Source organism: Meleagris gallopavo, chromosome 1 (genome assembly GCF_000146605.3).
Source record: "Meleagris gallopavo isolate NT-WF06-2002-E0010 breed Aviagen turkey brand Nicholas breeding stock chromosome 1, Turkey_5.1, whole genome shotgun sequence".
Taxonomy (NCBI): Eukaryota; Metazoa; Chordata; class Aves; order Galliformes; family Phasianidae; genus Meleagris; species Meleagris gallopavo.
This window is the reverse complement of record NC_015011.2, coordinates 78,130,678-78,157,406: the sequence shown is the minus strand read 5'-3', so window position 1 is coordinate 78,157,406 and position 26,729 is coordinate 78,130,678. Positions and strand designations below refer to the sequence as shown.

General features: G+C 43.2%; 1 protein-coding gene across 2 annotated transcripts in view; it reads right to left on the bottom strand.

Moving 5' to 3' along the window:
* Positions 1 to 26,729, bottom strand: part of GSK3B (glycogen synthase kinase 3 beta) — a 115,294-nt gene continuing 88,565 nt past the window's right edge. Inside the window, exons 8-12 of one of the 2 annotated variants that reach the window (XM_019618532.1) lie at positions 24,521 to 24,616; positions 16,020 to 16,058; positions 11,934 to 12,120; positions 6,688 to 6,786; positions 1 to 472 (exon numbers count right to left, since the gene is read on the bottom strand). In XM_019618532.1, the coding sequence (XP_019474077.1) occupies positions 405 to 472; positions 6,688 to 6,786; positions 11,934 to 12,120; positions 16,020 to 16,058; positions 24,521 to 24,616 (489 nt within the window). In that variant the 3' untranslated portion in view covers positions 1 to 404. The remainder of the gene's footprint in view (positions 473 to 6,687; positions 6,787 to 11,933; positions 12,121 to 16,019; positions 16,059 to 24,520; positions 24,617 to 26,729) is intronic. The other variant, XM_019618534.1, reaches the window with a different exon arrangement.

The following is a 26,729-nucleotide window of genomic DNA, read 5'->3' as shown; positions in this document are numbered from 1 at the left end:
TTTTTTTTTTTTTTTCTCCTTCTTTCCGTTGTGGGAGAGGGCATGAGGCAAGAGTCCTGGTTCTGAAGTACACAACAGCAAACTTCCAACATGAAGAGATTGTTGAGGGGAGAGACACTGGTGTGTTGTATTGCTCCGCGTTCCCTCCTCCCCCCACCTAGTCCCTGCCCCGGACACCCTGCAGAGTGAGATACAATGAAACTGGTTCGTATTTATAGATATTTTACAAGGTTAAATAAGAACAGCAATAATAATAATAAAAAATTGAACACTAAAATGAACAGGTTGGTTGGTTGGTTGCTTTTTTTCCTCTTTTTAATTTTCTTTCCAAATGTGACCAGTGTTGCTGAGCAAGACTCAAATTACTGGTGATTTTCCTGTGCAGCTGGCTGCTTGGTACCGGTTCAGGTGGAGTTGGAGGCTGATGCTGTAGCTACACTATTGGTCTGAACTCGTTCTCCTGCATTAACATCTGCAAATGACAGGCGAGGGAAGGAAAGAAAGAAAGAACAACCAGCATTACCTCCAGAATACAGACATTTGCAACAACAGCCATGATATTTCCCACATAGGGAAAGCCCCAAATCCCACCACCGTACCGCTGGGCAGGATGCCCTCGTTGGGTTTACAAAGAGCCGTTTGCTCTGGGCAGAGGTGTGCTTTGAGTGGGATGACACCATTTCAGCATGCTAACACCTGGCAGTGTTCAGCTGTCCTGGTGGGACAGGCTGTGCTCAGGCTGACCCAGGAACACTGAGTGTGAAGGCTCGCTGGCACTGCCAGAGCCAGCACAACTGCCCAGGGCTGCACACTGGTGCTGATGTTTCCTGTTGTTAGGCCTCCTTGTAGCAAAGCCATCTCCAGGAGGGATGGAGCCCCACACAGAGACAACATACAGGACCAGGGGCTCCTGTCAGTGTGTATTCAAGGAAACTCAGAATTTGCAAAGAAATACCAAAAGGAATTTCACCACAACTGTGTCTTCAGATGTGATTTGAAGGGAAAACAGTTGTGTCAGCTTGTAGCGAAGGGCTATAGGGAGAGTCTTCATGCTGATGTGCAGAGGCTCTTCCAGAGACCATCAAGTACTGTTATTCAGTTCTTAGAATGCCCCAGCAAATCGGGGCAGGCCTTCAATAAGGCAAGAAAAGGAGAAAAGCAAGAGCCAAGATGCTAATAAACATCCAAATATATTGAGAACAACGGAACAGTACAATGACCAAATAACCACACACCGTTGGTGAAAAAAAGAAGCTTTCTGAATATTAGAAGAATTGGGAGGGGAAAAAATACACCAACTTCATCTGGAACCATCCTATGCAGCATGTGATCTGCATAGCCACAAAAAAGGAAAGAGGACAAAAAGTGAAACACAAAATACTTAACAAATACATGAGTAGAAAAAGATATCAAGTGAAGCTTCCTAAAGTGAGCATCATGCATTTCTCCCACTGAATTTAAGGCTAGCTGCAAAGCTATCAATACTGCAATAGGATAAAAATGACTTTTATCTCAGTACAGAAGAGGGCAGAGTGGGAAAGCAATGCATTCAGAAGACAAGGAAAAGGGCTCACAGAGGACAGAGCAAATTTAACAACCAATGAAGGACAGCGTGACCAGCAGAAATAACAGGACAAAATACAAGTGGGGGTGGTGGGGTGCAGCAATACTTCTCCAGTAGAGAAACACTGGTGAGGCATGGCTGTGGGATGTTGCTAATGCAGCCTATCTGCTGTCCAGCCACTCCAACCTGACCATAGTTGGAAGTGCAGCCACGAGCAAAAGGTGACAAGGTGAATGAGAGTTCAGAAATGGAGTGCATTGGTTGAGGGACAAATTAAGTAACACATAGAGATGATGGCAACAAGAAGGGGCAATCAAACCAGCACCAGCATTCAGGAACAAAAAGGACAATGGAGAAAGGGTGTGATGCCTGTATGAAAAGGAAATGCCGCGAGGAATGCGTAGGAAGAAAGGGAAATCCTTCTGTGGGCACTATGCTGGGAAAGTTTCCCATTCCTTTTCCCCCCACCCCAAAGTGACCCAGAGCTCTCCCTACCGAAGGAATGACCACCATGAGAAAAGAAGCTCAAAGCACCACGGTAATGTGCCAACAGCAGCAGCGTTATCTGGGAAGCTAGCAGTGCACGTGAGGGACATCCACCTAGGTGGGGAACTGCTCTCAAGGAGCAGCTCCCAAACCACATGTGCTTGTGAACCAATGATGACCAAGGAAATCTGAAGTGGAAACTCTGATTCTCAGCTTCTGGCCGAGTCACACCTCAAACTGTGCCTGATGTGCAGGTAGAGATAAACCCTAGCTAATGCAACATCTGTGCCTGATGCAAACAGTCCAGCTGGAATCCGTACTGTTGGCAGAGGACTCCTCTGTGCAAGAACAAGAGTGTGTGTGTTTCATTTGCTGAAATAAAACATGTTTTTTGATCTCCTACTCCTGAAGACAACAGAGGCTGAAACCATTATCATTTCACTGCTACTGAGCAGAGATAAAGAAGAAAGAGGAAGGGATGGAGCTACTTCATGTAACATGTAACACATGCTCCTCGTATCATCATGCTAGTGGGGGAGTTTCTGAGAAATATATACAGCATACGTCAGAAGGAAATAAAGTGATGCAGCCCCAGACCATTTACATGAGGCTTTTCACAACACTGTGTAACAGCCCACCCAGGCTGGGACAGAGCACAAGCTGCTAAGGGCTGCACTGACTCAGAACCTGCAAGAAAATGTAGCATTGTGACTCTCCAGCCTGTTATGGATGGAGCATTTGGGGAGCAGAGCAGGGCTTGCTCCAGCACCTCTCTGCTAGAGTGCAGGAAAAAGAGTACAACCAGAGCACGAGGGTTTCTGGGCATTCAGTTACTTTTCGTCACTAGGAGAAATTGGTCCTTGGACACAGGAGGAGAAAACCTATGCCTTCAGCAACACTACTAAACTCTGCACAATATTTGCTTTGCCAACTGTGCTGCTGTGGAAGCTGTGCTAGGGACTGAAGCTACGAGCTGGTACGGAGCTCTCTAGTATGGGGCAGGTGATGCAGCAGCCTGTGGCTTGAGGTTAGGGCATGCTCTGCTCTGACCCGCCCACCTGACCCCTCTGTGCCTGGCAAGGAAACCACAGCAGGGTTGAGGTGTCAGCCGCTTCGGAACTTCTTATAAACAGAGGGAAAAAGTCATCTCTCATCAATATACTCTCTGCCAGTTCAGCTGCAGCCTTTGAGGAATACCTTTACTTTCTCAGAAGATATGCGGTGCTCCCTAGAAACCTCCCAGAAAGGAAAGACTGGGCTGCAGTTCAAAGACAGAGCCACCAACTCAGTCTGAAAAAACTCATCAACACTAATGACAACATTAGCTGGCTGGATTTGAGCACTGACAGACAGCACTGCTCTTCTATAAGAGAGAAACAGAAGTGCAAACAGTCTGGGAGTCCACACAGGGCAACAGAGGAGAGGAGTGGAAGGATGAGAATGGCTCATTTTTCCTGTGTGTCTACTGAAGGAGAAATGTTGGGCTCAATGCAAAACTGGTAAGACTGACATGGACAAATTGCTCTCCTGTAGCTGCCATGGATGCATGAAAACTGCCTGCCCTTTTTCTGTCGAAGGAAGTAGGGCTGTACAAAATTCTTTCAATGGAAATATCATACTTGCACTAAATCTTATTTCACCGGAGTACTGTGGCCTTTTCAACTACCCAACACTGGCAGGTGACACTAGCTCTAATCTGTTTTGTTGCTGAAAGTTCAGGCACACCATCTCGTTTGGGATTACACAGGATCAGCACAGCAGGATGCCTAAGACGACAACCCCAGTATCCCAGCTGGCACAGCTCCCTGCAGATGGCAATTACACCCTTCCCATCCTTGCACTGCTAACAGAGAGGTAACTGCTGCTGCTGCCTAAGCCAGGAAGAAAAATGCAGTCACACAAACAGGTAAACCGCTCAACTTCACTGCATGGCTGTGAACTGTCCTCCTCCTCCGGACTGATCAAGTCAACATCCATGTGTACAAAGCTTCACTGGCCTTTTTTATCAATCATCAGTGTGATTCACAGAAAGCCAGCACACCATTTCCAGCAGGGCCATTCACTTTCAACTTCTCATTCCTTTTTGTGCCACAGAAGTCAAAGGGGATTTCTCAAACTTTATGCCAGTTTGCCAGTGCCAGAGCAGCAAGGCTTTGTGCTCCCATAGCAAAACAGGGTTCCATCAGTACAGGGAGCCTGGCTTTACGCCTTGAGAGGAAATCTGCAACCTAAGTCACACTAAAAGTTACCTCAAATTCCTCTGCGCTTCACATCATGATCCCAAAGCTGCTGTTGCACTGGGCTACTGAAATCACTACTCTGCATCTATCAGTTAATGAGCACAATTTTGGATAACTTGTAATAATATAAAATGTGTGCAATATAAAGCAGTGCTTTGCACCTTATGAAAAAATTGAGACTCATGTCACAGAATCTGCTACATAGCAGCTATGAAAATGACTATGAACAGGTAAGAGCAGCTCAGCTGGATGTTCACTCCATTTCAGTGCTAGAATACCTATAAGCAGCTATGTTGGGCACAGCACTGGACACAAGAACTTCAGTATCAGCTCTGCTTGCTGACAAGAGACAAACTATTAATGTGGATTGTGGTTACATATAACTTGATTTGTTCTCTTCCCTGCTCAAAACAGTTTCTGAACTTCCACTGTTTTTTTTCACACGGTTTCACATTTTTCAGAAGAGCCTCCTGCCTGTCAGGCTGCCCTGGGTCAGGTGGGAGAGCTGCTCCCACACTGCTTTAGCAGCTACAAACCGGAATATGCAGGGGGAGGGGAGAAGGGTCTCTTTCAAGTTTTTGCTCAGTGAGGCATCAGCATGCAAAGCAAAACAAATTAACATCATCTCATATAGGACTGAATCTTAAAATCGTAATTCTGTTGAAATTCCCAAGGCCTGTTGAGAACCCCACGTGAGCACGGAACTACAAAACAGCTGTGCAGCAGAAACACAACACTACAAGTTGCTCAATCCTTAATTAATTTCACAGTCTCTTTCCAAGTTGCAAGGTTATTTTCTAGTGAACTAAGAGTAGGATGTCCTGTCCCAACTGTGAGTACTGCTTGTGAACAGGAGGCTTACACATGTTGACATCATTAAGATGGGTGGTTTTTTTTCTTTTCGTATACTTCACATTTAGGACACTTCTAGGATTGAGCTTAATGCATTTTTCCCCTTCTGTGTTCTGGAGTGGAAGTACTGGGTGAAAACAGTTTTTTTTTTTTTAAACCTAGTTCACTCCACAAGACTGCTGCATCTTAGCAAAGAGAGCAGCTCCTCAAAAAGGCATTAGAATGACATTAAGAGAAAGGATTTTTCAGAACTTTAAAGTCAAATTCCCCGTCTATATTTTGTAGTTCTTCTATCACTTTTACTACTTTATCTGTTTTTTTCCCCACTCATTGAGCAACAGATGCACACGGAAGGGAAACACAGAACATGACTATTTGCAAAATACTGCAAAGTGTATGGAAAAAACATAGTAAATTTTAGAAGAGCAAATTTGCTTTCTCCTAAGTTCAAAGCACATAAATTATACAGGCCCTGTCTTTTACAGATGGACACCACATTTTCAAAGAGAAGCCTGATCTTCCAACTCAGTTCTAGTTGTCTAAAAGAGACCACGAAAATGCTTTCTGTATGGCAGTGGCTGGACCAAGCAGATCAAAATTAAGTAACTGGAACATCAACTTTCAGACATTTTCCTTCACAACTGAGTAGCACCTCAAAAGCGGGTCCCTGCTCTTCTCAAATGGGCCTGACACGCTTAAGAGACACACATGCAAGCACACCCATCTTGCAGCCTGCCTTGGGTTGCACAAGTGCAATGAGCATGCCTGCTGGCATGCTGACTCAGGGCTGACGCAGTGCCACGTGTGAATCACCACTGCCACATCCGGCAGCACCTGGGATTTGCTTTGGGAGTCTCCCAACTGATATTACTCAGCTTTTCAGGTTTCGTTGGAAACATAATACAAACTGGAGTGGCTACAGACCAACAGTGAGCTTTTAAAGGATTTCTGACAGAAATGTGAGAGTGAGACAGAACAAAGAAAGTTGCTCAGTGCTGGCCCAAAGCCAAAGTGCTCAAAGATAACATAAGCAGACTCAAAAAGAAGCAACAGCAGCTACAGAGAAGAGGCAGTTAGCAAGGTGACCCAACTCCCTACGTTGACTTTTGTAAGCTTCTGCCTTTCCCACTGGGGAAAATCCTCTCCATCCGTGCTCTGCAGAGGCCACGTCTACTAAGCTAGCCACTCCTTCTCCTAGGCATCGTGCTCAAAGCCAGTATTAACTTTGGAGAGGCCGAAAACTCACAACTCAGGTGTGAAACAATCCAAAATAAAATAAAAGTGTGTAAAAAAAAAAAAAAGTAAAAACCAGGGGAGATAACTATTCTTTCATGGTGAAAGTCTGGGCAAGAGGCATCAACAAACATATCGGTGGTCCAGGTTAGGATGTGGGTTAGCGACCACAGCTAGCATCCAGGTGACCATGAGCAGAGACCGAGCAGAAGGCAGGTCTGGAGAAGCCTGTCCTTTCCTTCCTGCTCACCCTGGGCCTCCACAGAGGATGGTGCCATGGAGCAGGGGAGGCAGGCGGGCGCGTGTTCTCACCTGAGGCTGCTGTAGCGTTTGTAGGGGTTGAAGCAGCTGCTTGGTTCCGAGCATGAGCAGGGATGAGGATCGAAGCCAGAGATGGGTTACTTGACAGTTCTGGAGGGGAGGTGGAACAAACAGAGTTAGCTTGTCATTCAGAAAGAGCCCCGCATGCAGCGCAGCTCATTGGGTTGTCCCGTAACGGGTAAGCTGGAGGCAAATGTGTGCCCTTCACAGCCAAAGGCAACACTAAACTCCTCTTGGCTGACCAGCAGGGGGAAACCATGGCAATATTCAACATGGCCATCCCTGTAGCAAGGCTGACAGGACTATAAGGGTGGTACGGGTGTCAGGGAATTATTTTCTAGAGAAAGACAGTGGCTTGTGAGTTAGCAAACAACCGGTCAAGCTTGTTGCTTATCAAAAGCCTGATAATGTATTGCTTTTTGAGAACTGGAAGGATTCCCTTCACAAACCCACTCGCAATCAGTCTGAATGCTGATAGCAGTCATGCTGCTTGGGGCACTAGTTCAGCAACAAGCAGCTGTCACAGTGGCTCCAAGAGCTCCGGGGGTTCAGTTCTTTGGCTCGCTCAAGCTTCATTTCTCAAGGACCCAGGAACCCAAGACCCAATCTTAAGGCAGTCTCCTTGAGTGTGGTCAAGAAGAGGTGGCGTCTCCTCTAAAAGTACAGGGACAGGCAAAGGGAATGCATTTGCTGGGTAATTTAAATGGACAACAAAATGACACAGCCATTAACCAAGGAAAAAATAACCATGGCTTTTAGGCTCCAAATCTAATATAGCTTCAGTGTGTATCAGAATGAGAAACAGGCATCTTAAAACCACTGCTGTGGGAGGGTGAAGGGCAACACGCTGCCAACAACTGCCAATCTTCTGACAGCCTCCCAGGAGAACTGAATGCCTCACAGAAGGTGGTATGGAGCCAAGACAAGGCAGGTCCTGTCTGCCTCAGCATCAGGAGTGACTGTCTCTTGAGAAAGCAACATCCAGTGGGAAGGATGTGAACAGTCACCTCGTACAAGGATGACTTATGACTTTTGGGGCTCCAAGGGCTTTTGTATGCAGTCTTACATTAATGGAGTTTTTTTTTAAGATACCGTTTCTCTTAACACAAGCTTTAAATTTAGAGCCTAAATGGACTAGTGGTCTATTTGATGATTTTTTCTCCTTTAAGTTCATTTTCTACTAGGAAGGGAAGATGCAGACAACTCTCACTTGTTCATAAGCCTCTTATTAATGCGTATTTTGATACTGTACTTAAGCACTTAAGAATTCGAGTTTCAGTCTGGAACCAAACAGAAATTGCTACATTACCTGCAACTTATCAATTCGCTATAACATTACATTCTGGACCTGGTCTTTCCATAAAGCTTCAATAATCAAAACATTTGTATAAATACAAATCCTCACACTCATATGCGAATAATGTAGAATTCATATATTCATAATATCATTCAGAATTCATAAGTCTCCTTTTTATGAAAAAATAACCTGAAGAAACACGAATCCTCCAAAATCAAAGCTGAACACAGGTGATAAACCTATACTTTAATCCTGTACTGGCTATTAGCTGCTCTGTGGAAGAAAATCTTGCTACTTTAATACCTTCTCCAAAGCTGTTTCTCAAATCTGTTATTACAGGGAATCTGCCATTCTCTTCATTATTTTTTGAAGTTTCTGTTACCCACGCACTCTTTCCTGTTCATCACTGGCAGTAGTAAGGGACTGCTGCCCAAACGGAAACAGTGACAAAGCGCCATGGAGACTGAATGACATTTGCTACCTTTTGGTGCTAAGCAGTGCCTCAAGGATGCAACTATCCTCTGACAGCATCTCTGTAGCCAGAATCCTAGGGCCAAAGAGCCAGCTGACCCGGCAGAAAAATACACATCAGACCCAGGATGATTCCTCCCATACTTTCTTGTAGTACTGCCAGAATATGTCCTATAGCACCAGCTATAGTTTAGCATACTGCTTTTTTTGCTGTTGCACAAGTGTTTCTCTGGAGCTACCTCAAAGAATATACAGAGACTACAAGGCTGATAGTGCTCACTTCTACAAAAACCTCACGCTGTCTTAACTGGTATGAAGTTTCTTAAGTTGAGCGTGCTTCAAGTGTCTTGGTACTTCACTCAGAGGAGAAGGGTGCCAATTCAGACAACAAACAATCAAAGCAAATTGAACTTGCTGGCTGGAGTTTAACAATAACTTTGCTTCAGAATTTGAATTTTTGTTCTGCTGTATCTTTGTGGCTGTCATATCTGTGAGAATGAGGCACGTCAACGCAGAACAAAAGGTCTGAGCTGTGGTTCTGACAGTCTGTTCTCAGCGACTTCTATCACAATCTATGGACAAGCTCTGGAATTGTAGCATGCTTATCTAAACCAAACTTGCAGTTCAGGGTTGTGGTAATTTCAACCAGTAATGCTGCAAGCAGCTATTGTGATCAAGGCAATGCAGATAAAGATTTCAATATAATTATGTGAACAGAGCAGTGATACCAAATAATTTATGAGAGCCAATTCTGGTTCACATCAGCTGGGGAAACAGCTCTCCTTCTCCTGATCAAATCTTGATACCTACAGCCACATCTCCAATACCTACAGCTACATCTCCAATAAGGAACCAGAATAAAAATAACCAGTTTTATCAGAACACCAGATTATCTTCATTCCTCAAACACAATAAAATGCTTTGCACTGGGAAATGATGACACTGAGAGCACTGAGCTGCTTAATATTTCAATGCTCCAAGAATGCCTGGGAGAAACTAGTTTTGTACCATTTACTTGGTCAGAGTAACAAACTTTCTGTGTAACAAGTTTATGTATCAGTTTCTCTTCAGAGCAGAAGAGTGCTGGAATCAACACAAGTTTCATACTCCTCTATGTACCTCACCACTGAGCATACCTTAAAATGAAATATCATTTCTAGGTAGCACTCAAATGGTCACACTAAGGATTTCTGGACACACTGAGACAGTCTGGATGGGAATAAAGTCCTTTTAAAAAAATTATTTTATTTTTAAGAAAAATAAAAACCCTTTTTGTAATTAAAGGTCACAAGTCAGTTTTTTCTGATTAAAAAACTCTAGGTGTAAAAGTGCTTGTCATCAAGCAGCAATGACAGCCACTTGTAAGTGCTGAATCATAGCAGTCATCAATGGGTAACTGATATGGACAGATAGCAACATTTGTGACCCAGCAGAATCACTGAGATGCTGTAAGAAATTTAGTAAATGGTAGTCATTTTACAGGTTGTTTGAAAATTCATCTTCTAAGAGAAAAAAAAAAAAGCTTCAGCTTTTTGCCTTGCAGGTCTAGGAGGCACTGAACTGCAGCACTGGCTACTACAGATGCTTCCCTGGGCATGATAATTTTTTAAGTCCTAATTCGCATATATCATTTGTTTTTATACTAAGAAAAATGCAGAGCCAAGGCAGTAAGATAAAGCTCTCTTAACAGTTCCCATCTCTACACTAGGCATGTACGTGCCCCAGAACCACTGCTGGCAGCCAAAGACCTTACTCTTTATCTGCCATATACACTCCATGCTTTTTTCTAGGCCACTGCCTACATCAGCAGATTTGGTATGACACCTTGGTTCCTTCTGAAAATCAATTCAGTACAGTAAGGATCAGATCTATACTGTTATTTCTAAGAGCTTTGTTTTCAAAAGCCTTCTCCACCTCCTACTCCATGGGTTTCAGTCAACTGGCCATAGCCAAATAAAACACTTCCTTTAAAATTTAATATTGTCTGTTGAAAACAAATGTCATAGAAAACAAAAGGATACCTTTCACTACCTTTCAGAATTACCAGAGATGACATAAGTTATCAGCATATCTGATTTCCAAAGTCCTGATCTGTTTCCCAGATGTGATTTCTGCTTTGGATTAGTCACTCTGATGAGGCCATCGTACACTCCAGCTAAAGACTGATGACAGCACAGTGCCACAGGAGCAGCAGAAGCTCTTTGTGTATCCTCAGGTCAAAATCAGCACTGCCACTAGACAGGACCTATACTGCATAATTATTAATGAAGGTCTTAAAATCGCTGAGATAAGCTATTTACTTACTCTTGAAATTTGTTGTTTTTTTCTTTGGTTTGTGATATGCAACACAACTCATTTGGAAAGGTATTAATGACCAACCTCACTCCTAGATTCTCTTTCTAGATGCTAACACTGGCAAGCTGTCAGAGACAGAAAACTGCTTTTCTGAATCTTAAGGGTTTCTTTTCCCAGGAAGCAATTTTTCCTGCCATTCCCAAGTGTCACAGTGAGAGCACATCAGCTCTCTAGGATGGCAAAGGAGAAGTTTACTTGAGGATTAAATTACTCAGCAGTTTCCACACTGCCTAGGGGAAACCAGGGACAAATTCCCAGCACATGTATTTATTTTTTTCCTCTAAGGATTTTTAAAGTACTCACTACAGATCTTTCCAATCCTTTTTTAAACCCTCGCATTCATGGAGTAGATTTACCTTCCACAAGGCAGCCATTCAAAACAAGTTCATGCTCGGGCACATTTCGGCAGATGGACATCACACGCACTAAAGGATTTGAAAAACTACACTGATGCTAACTGAGCCAAAAGGTATTTTAGATTTCCAGCAGAAAATGCACACTGATCTATTTTTGCTCCAAGGGTAAGAACTTGCAGCTAGTCACTTAACATTAAAATGAAGTGCTACAACATTAATTACTAGGATATTTGTATGCCATATTTCTCATGTTCCCTGTCTTGGAAGACAAAACTGTTCTACAGAGGTATCAGTTTTATATTTCTCAGGAAAATACACATAAATGGTTTTAAAATTTGATACTGGTCTGGGTTCAAATAAGAAAGCTTGCTGTCTGTCGTTTTTATTGTTTCTAATTTACTGAGTCAATACGATGCCAGATAAACTCTACAGTACATAAAACCTGGACAGTGAGATTTCTGCATTTATCTCACATCCAAAACCAACATAGGCAGCAACACTACAAACTTCCCTGCCGAACTTAATATCCACTGCTCCTCAACATGGCATGAAGGAATAGGAACATCTCCAAAAGGAAAAACCAATCTAAATGGTCACTGAGTATAGTATTCCACACACATACATCAGCTGGACTGCAGACACTAAACTGCAAATGTAACCCTTTTGCTTTTTAACTTCTGAGAGCGTGAAGTGTGCATCACAGCAAACATTTATCCTAGCGCTCCCTAAAGCAGGGATCCTCAACGGCTGCAGGCTACCTTGAGTGGTGAAATTGAAGAGTGCAGGTTTCTCTCGCCCGTTTGGTAACTTGACATTTGGGTCCCGTAGTTCATCGAAGAAAGAGTGTGCACAGGCCTCCAGGGGAGTCAGGCGGGCAGTGGGGGTATACTCCAGCAGACGGCTACATAGCGCAATTGCTTCTGGTGGAGTGCGGGGCCGGAAGACCTGCAAGAAAACAAGCAAGGAGAAACAAGTTGTCTGGGGATGTTCCTTTTCTTTGCTGAGCAGCAGCAAGCCAGAGCAATTAAACCTCTCGTTGCCCAACGCACTGGAACAAACTCGTGTTTGTGGTAATCAACGTCCTCCAGCGAGGATAGGAAAATCCAGTTCCTGGGGTTGAGAAAGGGTTAATTGCCAAGCTCTGCACTCAGTGAAGGAGCAATGCCAGCAAGAGACTTCATGGGAGCGCACTCAGAGAAACAACTCCAAGAATGAAGGGGGAACTCATTCAAAAGTCATGACAAAAACACACAGGTGCTACCAGCCATGCACATGGGGTGGAGTGAAGGTGGGAAGAAAGGGTTCAAATGAGCAGGATTCACTGAATGCAAAAATTGGATAGGGCCCCACTATTTTTTTTTCTTTTCATTTTTGTTTTTTGCTAGTGAATGAAGTCTTACTAACATGGACTTTTGCAGGCAGTAGGTCAGATTGTTGCTATGGAGGCTGCTGTTCAACTTTGGAGAACAACAAGGGAAGCGAGGGTGGGGTGCAGGAAACGTCTAGCTCTAACTTGCAGGTTTCTCCTTCCTTAACCTTATTCTGGCAAGTCATTCCTGTAATGGGATAACTCCTGCACATCTGGTATTTCTAAGGCTCAAAGCTGTGTCAAGAAAGCCAACTATTCTATTCTAAAAGACTTTTACCTGGGCTGATGACAACACAGAACTCACAGCAGTTCCTCACTGCAGCTTGGTGTTAAAACTCCAAGAATAGCTATACACACCCAACAATGCTCCCATCCTCCTCTCTTCTTATATAAAAAGCAAAATAGAAGGTTATCATGTAGGTGACCTGGATGGCTTCTCACTATGTTGACCCTCACTATGAAGTCAGAAAAGAAAGGCAAGAGACCACTATGGCTAAATGGGACCTGCTAGTCAAACTGGAAAGCAAGAAGAAAATGCACAAGCAGTGAAAACAGGGACAAGTACTGTGGGAAAAGTATAAAGAAGCTGTTAGGCCATGTAGGGATAGGGTAAGGAAAACCAATGCCCAACATGAACAAAACTTGGCAAGGGGTGCCAAGAAGAACAAGAAAGGCTTCTACAGGTACCTTAAATCAGGAAAGTCCAAGAGTGACACAGGCAAGCTGGTAACAACAGACAAAGAGAAGGCTGAGTCACTCAACAACTTTCTTGCCTTGGTCTTCTCTGATAACTGCCTGTCACACAGCCCTCAAACAATTGGTTTGGAAGGAGGGAATTGGGGGAACAGTGTTCCTTCTGTTCTGAGCAAAGACCAGGTTTGTGACCACCTGAGGAACCCGAACATCCACAAGTCTGTGGGTCCTGATGAGATGCAAGTCCTGAGGGAACTGGCTCATGTAGTCACCAAGCCACTCTCAATGGTATTTGAAAAATCATGGCAGTCAGGTGAAGTCCCTGGTAACTGGAAAAAAGGCAACATCATACCCTTTTTAAGAAGGGTAAAAAGGATGACCCAGAGAACTACCTATCTGTTGGTCTCACCTCTGTGCCAGGAAAAATCATGGAGGAGATCTTTCTAGAAGCTATGCTAAGGAGCACGGAAGACAAGGAGGTGATATGAGAACCAGCATGGCTTCACGAAGGGCAAATCCTGTTTGACCAACCTATCTGTCATCAATGATGGTGTCACTGCATCAGTAGACAGAGGAAGAGCCACTGATGTCATCTATCTGGACTTCAGTAAGACCTTTGATATGGTACCCCACAACATCCTTCTCCTCAAATTGGACAGATATGGATTTGATGAGTGGACTGTTTGATGGACAAAGAACTGGATACAAGATTGAACCCAGAGAGTGACCGTCAATGGCACAGTGTCTGGATGGAGATCAGTGATGAGCAATGTTTCCCAGGGGTCAGTGCTGGGACAGATACTCTCCAAGATCTTCATCAATGACACTCACAGTGGGGTCTAGTGCACCTTCAGTAAGTTTGCAGATGACACCAAGCCAAGGGGCACAGCTGATATGTCCAAGGGATGGGATGCCATCCAGAGGGACCTACACAGGCTTGAGCAGTAGGCCCAGGAGAACTAAGGCTCAACAAAGCCAAGTGCAAGATCTTGCACCTGGGTCAAGGAAACCTCCAATATCAGTACAAGCTGGGGGATGAAAGGATGGAGCACAGTCCTGCCATAAGTACTTGGCGGTACTGGTAGATGGCAACTGGACACAAGCCAGAACTCTGCCCTTGCAGCCCAGAAAACCAACTGGATCCTGGGTTGTACCAAAGGAAACACGGCCAGCAGGGTGAGGGAAGTAATCCTGCCCCTCTGCTCTGTGCTAGTGAAACCTCACCTGGAGTACTGCATCCAGATGTGGAATCCTCAGTACAGGAAATACACAGACCTGCTGGAGTGTGTCTGGAGGAGGGTCATAAAAATAATCCAAAAAATGGAACACATTCCCTACAAGGATAGGCTGAGAGAGCTGAGGCTGTTCAGCCTGGAGAAGAGAAGGCTCTAAGGTGACCTGGTAGTGACCTTTCAGTATCTAACGGAGAGCTACAAGAAAGGAGGAGACAGACTCTTTAGCAGGGTCTTTCAAAGGACAAGGGGAAATTACAGAGAGTAGATTTAGGTTGGATATAAGGAAAAAGTCTTTTACAGTGAGAGTTGTGAGGCACAGGAAGAGGCTGCCCAGAGATGTGGTGAAAGCCCCATCCCTGGAGACATATAAGGATGGGTTGGATCAGGCTCTTACAACCCTGATCTAGCTGTGGTGCCCCTGTTCACTGGAGGGGAGTTGGACTAGATGACCTTTAAAAGTCTCTTCCAACTCCGAGGAGTCTACGATTCTATGTTACAGGTGATGCACAGGCTGCAGAAAAGGCAGGGGGCTTGGGGTGAGTGATAAGTTCTGATGCTAGCAGTTTTGGTAAAAGCTGAGCTCTTATCATGCTCTTGCACCTCTGCAAGTAAACACACATCATGCAGCACCTAAGAGAAATTAATCGGTGCATGACATGCTAACTGTCTGCAGTTAGGAACTTGCACAGGCACTCCCTTGGCAGGCTGTAAGCCAGAGTGTGCTCTGGTGAATGGGAACTGGACACAAATCCACCAGGGTGCTGGAGTGCACTCGTGTGAGTTCCGTACATGTTGTGCCAGCTCCTGTGGCTGGGACTCATGGAGTCAAAGTGACTTCTATTTGTTTACCCTGCGGTGAATAGTGTAAATAAGCATGTCCTGAGGTAAAACCACTGAAGAGAAGTTTTCTGATATTTACTGAGAGGTCTCGCTCTTCTATCTTCTTACTGGTGTTTTAACAGGCATGATCTACCACAGCTTGAAACTGAAATACTTCATATTCAGCTGTGTTTTTCTCTGAGGACAGCCCACTTATCAGCTACTATACAGACTTAAAAAAAAAAAGATCATTTTGTTTTTTCTTTAGGAAAAGATGACAAGTCCCTATCTGGAGCACATCAGCAGGCAAGCTGAGTGACAGACCTGCCGTTTGTAAGAGGAGTTGTCTCATCTGTCTAACTCTTAAGCTCCTCATGTTGGCAGTGAAACCCTCGCAGCCTCTTTCTAAACTCGGCCTGCCCCTGAATGAGCAGCCAGGCATCCAGGGCTGGCAGAGCCTGAGGGCCTCCCTAGCTTTTTCAGAACCAGGAAGGGGAAAACCAAATTACTTTTGAGTCCTCACTCAGCCTCCCCATGCGCAAAGTTGTGATTAACACGTGGAGTGAGCTGCACATCTAAGCCTATCTCCTCTTCATTACCTTGCGGTAAAAAACATTTGCCTGTCTGCTGCTTCAGGAATGCTCACTCAACTCAAATACCCTTTCTAGCATTCCTCTCCTTTTTTCAAGGCTAGGCCTAGTAATTTGAAAAAATGTTTCAGTACATACCCGTACTCCTGAGGTGAAATGTCCTGTTCCTGACGAGTCCTAAAGATAATGCAGTGAAATAATCCAAACAGGGGGAGTCAATCCAAATGAGAATAGTTCAGCAAGGAAAAATATATCCAATATTATAAGAAATCCATGGTGTGGGAGACATAGAAAAGGTTTATACAATTAGAAACTTTAAACATCAGTCTCCATAGCAGCAAGTCCAACTTCACCACAGTGTATGCCAAAAATTTGATTGTGCAATGGTGAGGCATAGTATAGAAACATTATTCTATTAAATTTATGTTCCAATGCCAGTGCATTTACTAAAAAAATAAAATAAAAAAAAATTGAAATCAAAACTCGAACTAAAAGGGTAATTGAAATTCTCATCATAAAGAATTTTCAGTCTTTGGTCCTGGGTATAAATGTCCACAGACAATGGGTTCGAATTAGTTTGTCTCCAGAAGTGCATCCCACTTGTAAATCTGTCCCAGAGACACAATGCAAACTTTATTTTTCTGAAAAAAAGCCAAACCCCTAGCAATTTATAATTGGTGCTGAAAAGAAAATAAAAACCTGGGCTCTGTCCTTCCAATTTGGATGCTTTCAATTTGTGTGAGCTATGGGTGCCTCAGGCCGCCGCGGATTATTCTCCATTTTGGATTGACTTCCCCCACCACTGGAGTTTGTTTGCTGATGTGACCTCTTTAGGATTCTTCAGGAACTGGAGATACCACCTCAGGAGTGCGGGTATGGACTGAATTTCGTTCTACTACGGGTCTTTCCCCCTCATATCGTCACACCCATTGATTAAGAAATTTTCCCTCAATTTGTTTCCCCCTCTCCTTTGGATTAACACACTAAAGCTAAAAGCGACCCCTCCCCCTGCCTCTTCCAGCTCTTCTGATCCCATGCAGCCCCACCAGGAAGGCTGACAAATTCACCCACCGAGAACTACACTCGTGTGGAGCCGGGGACGGTCACTGCTAGGCAGGGGGTGGAGGGCAGGGCTCCCTGCTAGCTGTGAGCCCCCCAGCCCTGGGGTGCAGCCAGAGCTTCGGGTCTGGGTAGTTCTCAGTGAGGGAATGGAGGTAGCAAATAATCCGCGGATTATTTTTTAGTCTGCGGACTAAAATTTAGTGCACGGACTAAAATCCGGCCCTTCGGAGCAAAGTCTGTCTTGGTTTAAGGTACATCTGGGTGAAAGCAAAAGAAATAAGAAATAATAAATGAAATAAAAAGAAGGAAAAGAAAAAAAAAAAGGAAAAAAAGACTAAGTGCACAAAGTAAAGTGTTTGGGCAGACTACCATTTAGTATGCAGACTAAATATGGCCGGGCAAAATGCACAGCAAGTCCACAAACAAAACCAAAAATAAAACACTGACAGGAACTTTTAAAGCAATCAGATACTACCCCACCGGCGCAGCAATTCATTTTTCTAAAATGAAACAAGACCTTTGGTAAGGCTATTTGTCCACAGGCGGGACCGAAGGCTCAAGTTTTCATTTTAAAAAATGAACCTGTTTTGGAGATAAACAAATGACAAAAGAAAAAAAAAAAAAAAGGCTTTACATACAATATTTTTCAAGGAAAATTTGCACTTGCATAACTCAAAACCTCTTCGTTTCTGCAAAGCAATGAATTTCAGGCTGAGACCCAAGTCACTGGTTCTTTTTGGATGAGTTACAAAATCTCTGCATGGTCATGTAAAATGGAAATGCTGACTCATCCAAAACCACAGCTTTTGGTGTTTTTGTTTTGTTTGTTTTCCTTTAGATTCCAATTGATCTATACCTCACCGAAAAGCTGAGGGACCAGCACAAGTCCGTTCTGTGTTCAGGCATGCTGTTGATGCTCAAATGCCCATGACTGCAGGCAGTGAGGCCAAGCAATTGCCTATTTCCTTCCTGCGTTACGTTGCTTTCGGTGTGATCTCTCTCATGCAGTTCCCTCTCCTTTTCTCAGGAATCACCACCATCTCCGATACTGCAAAATGACTGTCAGGCCTAAATGCCCCAGGTGCACTACTGGGCTTTCGAACCCAAATGACATCAATTTAGAAGAAGCCTTTGTGCACTAGCAGAGCGAGTCACATACTGTCTCTCTGATTTGAAATGCTTCCTACCAGGGTAGTAGAGTTCACATTCTTTCTGAATTTCTATTTTCATTTTTTTTATCCTCGACACAGACACTGCAAGAAAAAGGATGGGAAGCATAGGATGCTCTATTTCACTGCACTTGCATCAGCATTCAGCCCTCAAATGAAACCCCACAAGGCAAGCGTTGAGCATTGTTTCAGCAGAGTGCCTGGTCTGACTTTCAGCTCATTGACTTGCCATGCACAACATGGAGCTCCGCCGCCTTGGTCTAATTACACATCCAAGCTCCACAATGTTACAGCAAGGTGCTCTTCCAGCCAGTGTGTACTAAAAGACGTTGCTCCTGCCATCAACCGCCGTGTGTTTTGCATGCAGATCGCGAGTCCTACTAGTGTGCTGTGCTCCAAAGAGAGCAGAGGCTTATTAACATGACATCTGTTGCTAACGCATCAAGCTGGTGACACCGCAGTTAGAAATTTCCCTGCCAGCTCCAAAACCCTGTGTGTTTTGCCAAGAACCACCCACAGCCCCGCTGCAGGCCGACAGCCCGTGTACATCCCTCTTGCTCCGCAAGCACATTTAGATGGCACATGCCCTAGGCTGGGGAGGAGGGGATAGAGCCTCTCTGAAAACACTTCAGTATTAAGGAGCAGGGAAAGCTCCTCCTGCTTGCAAGCCATCAAAGCTGTCAGATGTAGGCCACGACCCCTCAAGTCAAGTTGTTTGAAATGCAATCACACAATACCATCAGTACAGCTTCACGATACAAAGCAGTATTTCAGTCATGCGCGTAAAACATAATAAGCTTCATGAGAAACATAATGTTCATAAACACAGAAGGAAAAGGAGGAGACGTGAAGAAGCAGCAATTTCTGGACTGAGCTTCATCCGAACACAAGGAAACAGAAAGCTAATGCTGAACTACTGCTCTGAGGATCAGTCTTGTCCCAAGAGGCTGAGAATTTTAAAAAGGGATATTTCGAAATACACCTGTTTTCTATTTTTGAAGTGCTTAGAACTCACATGATGCAAATGAAGATTAAAAGAAGTCCACCTTCTCCGATTGAATCCCTGTGCATTTTTTCTCAAAAGCCTCTCAAAAATAACTAATGCCTCAGTAGTCAAAAATCCCCATCTGATGGCACTTCCCCAGTTGGAGGAATGAAGACAGAAGGGTTAAGTGGCTTACAAAAGAGCCGACACTGAACTGGGAACAGAACCAGAAACCTGTCTACAGAGCTCCTTCTTGCTGAGACCACACACTTGTTATTGGGCTAATTCCATTGAGGTCCCAGCAAAACCAGCACCAAGCAGCTTTTATTAACCAGCACATGCTTGGCTTCTAGCAAGCTCTACAGGCGAGCAACACAGTCAAGCGGAACAAGCTCCCCTTCTCCTCAGACAGAACTCAAAAAAATCTGCCTCTGGAAATGATCCCAGCCTCAGCAGGACAGCCACAAGGAGCAGCTTCGGCAGACGTGCTGCAATAGGAGAGACAGCAGAACAGACACTACGTTGCAGAAGACCTGTTAACCATAGCATTTGATTGCTGTATCACACTCAAGCAAATCACGTCTTAATATTAAAGAATGCTCACTTATTTGTCATTACGCAGTATTCTCTTTACTGCATACAAATAGGGCTGTGAGGCAGGGCAATTTATCACCTACACAACCTGGTTCTCATGCATTAGATGGAGATAAGAGATTTACACTATCCAAAAATCCATTGCATCTACAAAGGGATCTGGAAAAGATCAAATTGACAGAAAAACTTGGCTTTCTCTTCTTTCTTTTAAGCTAGTCTCCTGCAGAGCTGTTTTCACTCTTTGCTTGGAAATTCGTTACACATCAAGTAAAAAATAGAACTGTACTCTTCAAAAAAAAACAAGGTTTTACAAACAATCACCTCCAGATTGTGCCGGAAAAGACAGTCCTGACCTTCTCCTGGCCCTGCAAGTCTGCCCCATTCTCTTGTCCCAATAAGTACAGTTGGGCCTGAATGAGCAGTCAGGTAAGAAAGCCAATCCAGATCTTGAATAACGTGGTTTTTCTTTCCTCCTCCAGGAGTTTTTTGCTACTACATAAACAAGAATGAAGAAGGAAGGCATCAAGAATATGCAGGAGGGAACTGGAAGGCAGACCCCGCTTCATGACAAACTTGAGCTAATTATGAAATTGCATCTAAAGAAATATCTAACCTCCATTCTACTTCTGTATCTCTACAAAAGATCAGGCTCCAAATTCGGAAGAGTTTGCCATTTTATTTCAAATGCAAGTTCACCAAGGAAGACTTCTGACACAAAAATTTCCATTTTTCTTTTGTCATCAGTTATAATTAGGAGTGACAAAAGAAGCTATTTATCCTTTTTACTGCTTGGTATTCTTTCTTGAATCTACAATATGAGCAGTCACTTGGATGTATTACAAGCAAAACAATCTGCTTAAAAGTCAGACAAGAACCAGGAGAGCAGGAGTAGGACAGGATGAGGACATGAGGCTGATTTGGGAGGGTGGAAAAAAACAGTCATGAGAGAGACCAGACTGCTTATGTCCCAGTCCCATGGTGAGGGGGAAGGTGACAGGACTGCCTGCTGCAATTATGGCAACATTCAACAATTAGGGACCAGTGAGAAGAGTGGTAAAATGCATATGAAGGCTATACACACAGACACACCCAATGCACACAATATTCAATGTAAAATATATGTCCAATACTTTATAGTTTTAGCAATATTATAGAATCATAGAATTGTTTGGGTTGGAAGGGACCTTTAAGATCATTTCGTTCCGATCTCTCTGCTATTGGCAGGGTCACATTCCACTAGGCCAGGTTGTTCAAAACTTGCCAGAAATACCCAGAGAGCAGACCATCACAAAAGGTACAACCAACAGAGGTCCTCCTCACAGAATTTCAAGCGTAATTTATTTGTAATACAGAGTACTAAGGATTGGAATCCTTTTAATTGTAATCCAAACATACTTTTACCAACCAGATAAATTTCCCTGAAATATTTTGAAACAACAGTGAGAAAGCTCTTGTGTCAAAGAGCCTACATGAGGGAGTGACTTTTTTCTCTAAACATTCTGATAAATAGCTGCCTGGAAGCTTTTTCACACAAAAAATAACTCTAACTGGTGAGTCCCCCGGTTAGAACTAGATCATAAAAGTAACAGCCTTCTAAATACAGTATCTTCAGTAATTCTTTAACCTAGATGACAAATGTTTGTGTTATTGAGATTGAATCTTTGAAAATTGAAGTCCTGCTGGCAACCATTTACAGCACTCTAGTTACACACATAACAAAAACTATTTGCCCTTTCTCCTTCTCTGCTGATTAGACTGCACTTCTGCAATGATGGTTCAGAAGTACTTTTCTAGTCAATATTTTCAATTCTAAAATACAGAAACTCCAAGAGGATGGAAACCTCTGTATTCAGTAGTCTTAATTCTTTAGTGATCTGCTGTCTTTCATCTTTTAGCACTTCTTTGTTCTCTACTGTGAAGTTATTAGAGGTTACTGCTATATCAGGCTGTAATTTATTAAGGTTTAATAAATGATGAGTGTGTAGTTTATGAAGTTGTTAATGCATGGCTACATTGGATCAAGGGTCAGTAAGTTTATTTATAACAATGTTTTATAATGCTTTAAAACACTTTTTTTTTAACTGATGTGACAAATATCTGTTAAATAAACAATTCTTCAAGAGTACATGTAAACAGTGCCATAATATGAGGTAAGATCTTCTGCTTTCCTTCTTTTGGGTTTTCATTGGAGCTCTTTTAATAAGAACCTTTTAGTGTGGAATTCTGCAGTTTTGGATTAAAAACTTGCACTACTTAGCTGTTTTAGAAACTTAGTTAAAATGTTACATGCTTGATAAACGTTGGCTTAAATGTTATTTATTTATTTATTTATTTATTTATTTCAGCACAGCTTTTGATACCATTTCTCACAGTATCCTTCTGGAGAAAATGTCCAGCATGTAGCTGCATAACAACATGAGGCTATGGAAGAGTTGGCTCTAATGGTTGGGGGGGGTCACATTAGACTGGCGGCCAGTCACCACTGAGCTCCCACAGGGTTCTATTTTAGAAGCACTTCTCTTCAATGTTTTCCTAGATGACCTAGATGCAGGACTCAAACATATAATAAGTAACTTACAAATGATACTGAACTCCCCAGAGGGTGGGGAGGCTTTACAGAGAGATCCTGACAAACTGGAGGGCTAAGCAATCATCAACCACGAGAAGTTCAACAAGAGCAAGCGCCAGATTCTGTAGCTGGGAAGGGGCAATCCCGTATATACGTACAGACTAGGGGATGAGAGGCTGGAGGGTAGCACTGCTGAAAGGAATCTGAGGGTTCTGACTAATGGAAAGTTGAATCTGAGCCAGCAGTGTGCCCTGGCAGCCCAAAGGGCCAACTGTACCCCGGGGTGCATCAGGCCCAGCACTGCCAGCTGGGTGGGGGAAGGGGTTGTCCTGCTCTGCTCTGTGCTGTGCGGCCTCACCTCCTGCACTGGGTGCAGCTGCGGGTGCCACAATGTAAGGAGGACTGTGAGAGAGCATCCGAAGGAGGACTATGAAGCTGTGGAAAGTTCTGGAAAGTGTGTGAGGAGCAGCTGAGGTCCTATGTGTGCTCAGCCCAGAGCAGAGGAGCTGAGGGGAGGCCTGATGGCGGCTACAGCTCCTCACAGGGAGCGGAGGGGCAGCGCTGAGCTCTGCTCTGTGTGACAGCGACAGGGCCCGAGGGAACGGCATGAAGCTGTGTCAGGGGAGGGGCAGCTGGGAGTTAGGGACAGGGTCTGCACCACAGGGCGGTGGGCATGGAACAGCCTACCCAGGGCATAGCTGGAGTGCAAGGAGCATTTGGACATTGCTCTCAGACACAGGGTTTGGATTTTGGGTGGTACTGCGTAGGGTCAGGAGTTGGACTCAATGATTCCTTCCAACTCAGGGTATTCCAGGATTCTGTGATAATTTATATGGCTTCCGTGCCATCAGATTTGATTATACCAATACAGCTGGGTAAGAGAGCAATCCTAAGCATTACTGCCACTTACTGAGACCTTTCATAGCTCAACAGCAAAACGTTGAAAGGAAATGATCTTTAGAAGTAAGTCTGGATGGGTGCCTTTGCTAACATTGTGCTGGATAATCCATTTTTACTAATTTTGCACTTGTATAATAAGAAAAGTACAGATTACATAAATGAAGCATCATGTCACTCAAGTGCAGCAAACTAGTTTAAATGCTATTGTACACCCAACTATGTCAGGAGAATGCAAAGAATGAGTTGAGAATAAGAAGCTATGCTGCAAGCACAGATGTCCAAAAGTAACTGTGCCCTAATGCAGATTGCAGATGACTTCTACCATGGTGCAATTTGAAAGGGAAGAGACCAACTCCCAGGGTTTTAAATAGTCCTATTCTTGTTTCCTGTTAATGTAAGACACTAAAAAAGCATCACTAGATTTACGGATCTCTCATACTATTATAAATCACTTAACCAATCCACAGACACTAGGATAGGGAAATACAAACGAGGAATTATTGGAGAATAGGAGAACTGAAGTGGTGCATAAAGTGTTGAAGAATCTATTATACAAATAGCATATCTGGCTTGACATGTACCCACTAGATACATGACCAGCTGTCATAAAGACCCTTGATTAGCTCTAGCTAGTTTATCCAGAGTTTATGTATGAAAGGATCTTATTCCTAGTTGAGCACATGTCCAGGTCAGACTCTTCAAGACCAAATGCACTGTGCAGCCTTGAACTTACTCTGATGCTAGCAGTTTCCACTTTGATCATAATTATTATTGCCAGTATTTACTGCAGTAGTACCTCCTTCTGAAAACTAAGTAGCAAAACAGTCTTAAGAAGTAGCTCCAGGAAAAAAAACACCACCAAAACAACACTAAACAACACACCTACGAGACTACAAATGCAATATTTTTTGAAAGAATCAGTTAAGAAAATGACTGTCAACCTTCACTGTCAGATTATGTAACACCATTAGAGAAGTGTCATGCACATCAGTGCAACACTTTCTCATTTCTAAGTGACTTTTACACACATCAAAAGTTACAGAATGACAGGATTTAAATATATTGCAATCCATTACAAACACACAAACCATTGTTGTTGTTTTTTTTGTTTTGTTTTTTTTTTTAAAAAAAACCACTACTGTAGGCAGGCTAACAAAAAAAAAAAAAAAAGAACTAATATATAATGCAATACACTGCTTCAATATCTTCTTTATCCTTACCTATATTAAGAGTTATTGGGTCTCCAGCACAGTTAAAGGCACCTAGTTTAGACTGAAAGTTACGAAGGCAATCACACTTAACTCCCTGAATTTCTTAGTTTCAGCCCACATGTTGTTATTATCCAATTGTATAGACTTACCTTAGTCCACGGATGTGCCTTAATCTGAGGGAATTTAAATTCAGTATAGTTTGGATTCATTTCTCTAATTTGCTCCCTTGTAGGCGTTCCCAGAACCTAGAAAGGAAAGGGGAAAAAAAAGCCACTGTTTACATATGCTTCACATTCACATGGAATCTATTACATGGCGAGAAAACTGAAGTCAATCTGTACAATCAGTAAGTGACTACAGAGAACAAAACAACAAAACTTCCAGTTTCAATTGGAAGGAACCTCCCCTCCTGAGGCCATCTGGTCCAAATCCACTGCTCAAGCAGAGTTAGATGTAGGGAAGGCTGACCAGGACTGCGTTCTACTGGGTTTTGGGTATCTCCACATATGGAGACTCCACAACCTATGCTCAGATGGAAGGTGTTTTAATTTGTGCCTCTTGACTCTTGTCCCCTTAGTGAGCACCACTGAGAAGAGCCTGTGTTTATGCACATGGATAAAATCCTCCTTGAACCTTTCTCAGCTCCAGGCTGAGCAGTCTCAGCTCTCACAACCTCTCCTCATGTGGCAGATGCTCCAGTCCCTCAGTCATCTCTGTCACTCCTGATGCAGCTTCAGTAGTCTCCTGGTGGCAGAAATTATGCTCCAAGCCAAGCATCAAAAATTTAATTATTTTCTAAAATTTTTCCACTAAATTCAAGAATCCTCAAACTTCGTGATATTTCAATAGGGAATGGAGTCTATTGTAATTTTAATGTTATAAAACTGTGCTGCTGATTGTAGCATACAGGTCAGATCCTTAATCAGCTATAACACAGACTGCATTTTAAGTCATGAACAACAGCCCTCTAACAAGCTTACAACCATACTTCTCCTGCCATACATACTGCTGTGATGTTATGCACTGCCTCCACGAAGAAACAACCTAAAATGTGACAGTATTAGCTAGTAAGGCAGAGTGCTAAAGAAGTATTTCATTATATATTCTCCTACCTGTGGACATTTTTTGTTCAGTTACAGGAGTGGAAATGGCACAGACACACACTGAAGAGTCAGGCAAAGGGGATAAGAACAAGTGTCACTATTCAGTTCAACAAAAAAAACCCAGCAGTTACTATGGAAAGAGCCTGCTACCTCTGATTTAAAATATGTCTGTACGAAACAAAATATCTACCCATAAGGTAATGCTTTAAATTAACAGCAAAAGGAAATAAACCTCCAGAACTTTTTCAGGCAATTGCTTCCTGGGTAATAGATTCAATTGGCAAGTTATACGAAAGAAATGATCACAGAACACCCATCTCTCAATTGCTAACTGAGACATAAATCCTACCTCCTCTACAATCCAAGAGTTATGCTCACATCAGACTACTTTTCTGTGCACGCCTATGTTGGTAGCAAAGAGTCCATTTACAGGATCCCGTATGTTTTGCTAAACTTTGAAGGAAAATAAGAGTAGCCAGAAATGTTCCTTTCCCCTGGTTCCAGGTTCTGAGACCACTGCTCTCAAAGTGCCTGTTCAAAAAATTGATGGAATTTCAGACCTGCATATAGTATTTCAATTTCAATGCAGGGTAAAAACCATTTGTAAAAACGTGGAAGTTCCCTGGATTATTTAACTTCCTGTCAAATTATGGATAACTTCTATTGCTGTCCCACCATTTCTCACGGCCCACTGCATTTTAAGGCCTCCCTTGCATAGAGAGAGCTTGTTTAAAGCCAACCTTACGTCCGTCATCTCCTCCCCCTCTCAGAAAAAAACCCACCATCTTTAATAGCTTTCCTAAGAGGAGGCAAGGACTAAATTTTTTGTATCGCTTAAATTTAGGAATCTGGCTCGGTTCCCAAGGCTGCGCAGAATGAGAATCTGCACAGTGCCTGTATCTTTACCTAAAGAATGCTTACAGGATGGGAGAGATTTCAGATCTGAAATGCAAAGATAGCTTCATGAGAGGACCCATGGACAACACCCAGCCACGCATTTCACAAAAACCCACAGACCTAACTACAAATGATGCGACAGAACAACTCCTGAGCTGAAGCTTTGGTGACAAGGATAGTGAAGCATTTAATCAACACTGCCTAAGTTGTCAAGAATGCTTTGAAAAGGAGGTTTTGAAGAGGGATAATACTAGATGAAGGAAGGGTAAGCTGTACCTTTTGGTTATATAGCTTCAGACACACAAAATGACCCATATTATGTCACTACAGAGTGAGAGTAGGTAGACTAAGGCAAAAA